Below are 2,541 nucleotides of genomic sequence, written 5' to 3' on the forward strand. Positions count from 1 at the left end.
GGTGCCGTCGCCGACTGCGGTTGGTGTGTTTCAGAACATCGATGATGGCACTTCCGACCGGCCATACAGCCACGCCTTGGTGGCAGGCATCGACCGCTACCCGCGGAAGGTGACTGCCGCGATGGGCAAGAAGAAGATCGCAAAGAGGTCTAAGATCAAGTCCTTCGTCAAAGTCTACAACTACAACCACCTGATGCCCACCCGGTAAGTGTAGCTACCGGAGTGCGGCCAGCGGGGCTGCAGTCTGCTGCTGGCAGGGCCAGAGAAGTCTTGTCTGCTTTCAGTGATCGTAGTTCTCATGTGTTCCCTCTGGTGAATGCTGAGAGTCACCGAGGTTCTTAATTACGTGTCTGAACAAAAGTGGGACATACGCTGCAAAAACAGGGACTTGGGGGTGTGAGGCTGAGGGGAGATACTAGTGAACTTCTGAAATAAGGTAGCTGACTCTTATTTCAGCCACACTCATTTTCCTCTTGATCATGGAGTGTCAGTGGATGAACCTTTGAAACAATCATGAGGCTCTGGGGTGCTGGCAGAGCTGTTATGGCCCAGTGATGTTTCTTCCTGTCCCCTTGGAGCTCCTGCTGGTGCAGGCTGCCAAATACAACGTGCTGGATGGAGCTGCTTGTCTCTTGTGAAATGTGTAGCTGTTTCCTTTATAGAAAATGTCTTTGGATGCTGTAGTGCTTTGGGATTTCCAGAACTGAGAAGGCTTTAAGAGCTGTAGTCCTTTAACCTGGCACTTGGCACACATATTTGACCAGTTTGGGCTGCCTGCTCTGTTTTCACCCTTGTGCCAGGTAAAATACTTGTTTCAAACCTTAGTGCTCTCTTGCACAGGTATTCTGTTGATATTCCGCTGGACAAAACAGTAGTCAATAAGGATGTGTTCAGGGACCCTGCTCTAAAACGCAAAGCGAGACGTGAAGCCAAGGTGAAATTTGAGGAAAGGTGAGTTGGAAGCTTGTCTCTTCGGTGATGTCAGTACCTATCCCTCGTGTGAGGTCTCGGTGTGGTTGTGCCACAGCCTAGGTGAGTCCCAAGTTGGATGCTTCTGCCTCAACTTTCTTGAATATGTTTTTGGTTGAGTACATTCGTCCTCACCTTCTCTACATGTTTATGCAACAGTCTATTCAGGGAGTTGGTGGGTTGAGATGTGGAACAGTTTAGCAATAGCTGTAGACTTGGGCTGACATTTATGATGATGTTGTAGCCTCATGCCAGCACGAGCAGGGCCTTTCAGGTGCTAGGTGACGATCTTTTGGCATCGCACTGCAAGTTCATCTGCTGTCTGTCACTGGGTTTAGTGGTACAGGGCAACGCTGCTGCTTTGCTCAGGAGCGTTTGGGTTAACAGTCCTTCATTTTGGTTTTCTGTTCAGAAACTCCTTCAGCAGAAGGAACTGTGTAACCTCAGCAGGATGCAGGGTGTCTTGCAGGCATCCCAGCGTGTTGGCTCTTTTAAAGCGCTCTGCCCATGATCGTAGGCTGTTTGAGTGCATGTCCTGATTGCATCCTCCATGTGAGATGTCTAGTGGGGCTGCCCCACACTGCTCTCTTACTCTTGGGCTGGAAACCACTGTAGTGTGGGTGTCCTTCACAAGATGGCTTCATGAGGAAATCTGGAAGCTGACATTCGTTTCCCATGGCAGTTTAAATAAAGCGAGTCTAGTTGCAGCCCGGGCTGAAGAGATGAGGTGAATTACCTTTGGGTAAGCCAGACACTATGACTTGCTGGTGGGAGGATAGGGTCAGCTCTGGTGCGGGTCTTGTGCTGTTGCCTGCTGGTACAGAGTGTTCTCTAACCTTTGTGTTCCTCTTTCAGATACAAGACGGGCAAGAATAAGTGGTTCTTCCAGAAGCTGCGATTCTAAAGGTGTAACAAGGTTGCATCAATAAATGTTTATTAAAAACCATTTTGTTTTGTTGTGTATTAAAAAAGAAAGCATTGCTAGGCCTTTTTCTCTGTGATACGGACATTGTTGCTTTGTGTAACTGTAAGAGCTGGGAAAGCCGCTGCTGTCCAGGTGTGCTTCAGAGCATCTGTGGAGATTGTATGGCCTGAACGCTGGGCGAATGTGTGTCGCTGTGGGACTGTCCTTGGGCACCTCGCATGCTGCCGCGGGGCGGAGGCTGCTCTTTCCCCCTCTGGCTGCCGAAGGGTGATTGATGTCATTCATGCCCCTGCTGGAAATCTCTTATTCACAAAACTCTGGTACCCCCTGAGGGGGAATAGCGGTGGGAGAGGGGAGATGAATGGCTGATTGCAGGTGTTGTCTTTTCTGGCTGAGAAATGGTGTGTAGGGTGACTCATGCAGTGACTTACTCGTGGCTGTTAAGTTTTCCGTCATCTTTGCCAACGTTCTTTGTTGCGCAAGTGCCGGCCTGCGGCGGCCCGGGCAGTGGAGGGGGCCTTGGCTGTTAACAGAGGGGCGGCTGCGTGGGGCGGGGAGGAAGGGGCTGCTCAGTGGCCGCTTGGGGAAGGTAGCGGAGGAGGAGGCGGCAGGAGGGCGGTGGCGGCCCGGCGGGGGAGCGCGCAGCG

At 51.3% G+C, this 2,541-nt stretch overlaps 1 protein-coding gene across 1 annotated transcript; it reads left to right on the forward strand.

Annotated features, from left to right (window-relative positions):
- Window positions 1-25: 25 nt before the first annotated feature.
- RPL27 (ribosomal protein L27) lies at window positions 26-1,915 on the forward strand (the record flags this gene model as incomplete). Its single annotated transcript, XM_010295613.1, has 3 exons — window positions 26-204; window positions 841-951; window positions 1,825-1,915. Coding segments are annotated over 3 exons (339 nt in total), but the record flags the coding sequence as incomplete, so codon positions are not given.
- Window positions 1,916-2,541: the final 626 nt, after the last annotated feature.

Source organism: Phaethon lepturus, unplaced genomic scaffold, assembly GCF_000687285.1.
Source record: "Phaethon lepturus isolate BGI_N335 unplaced genomic scaffold, ASM68728v1 C13817647, whole genome shotgun sequence".
NCBI lineage: Eukaryota > Metazoa > Chordata > Aves > Phaethontiformes > Phaethontidae > Phaethon > Phaethon lepturus.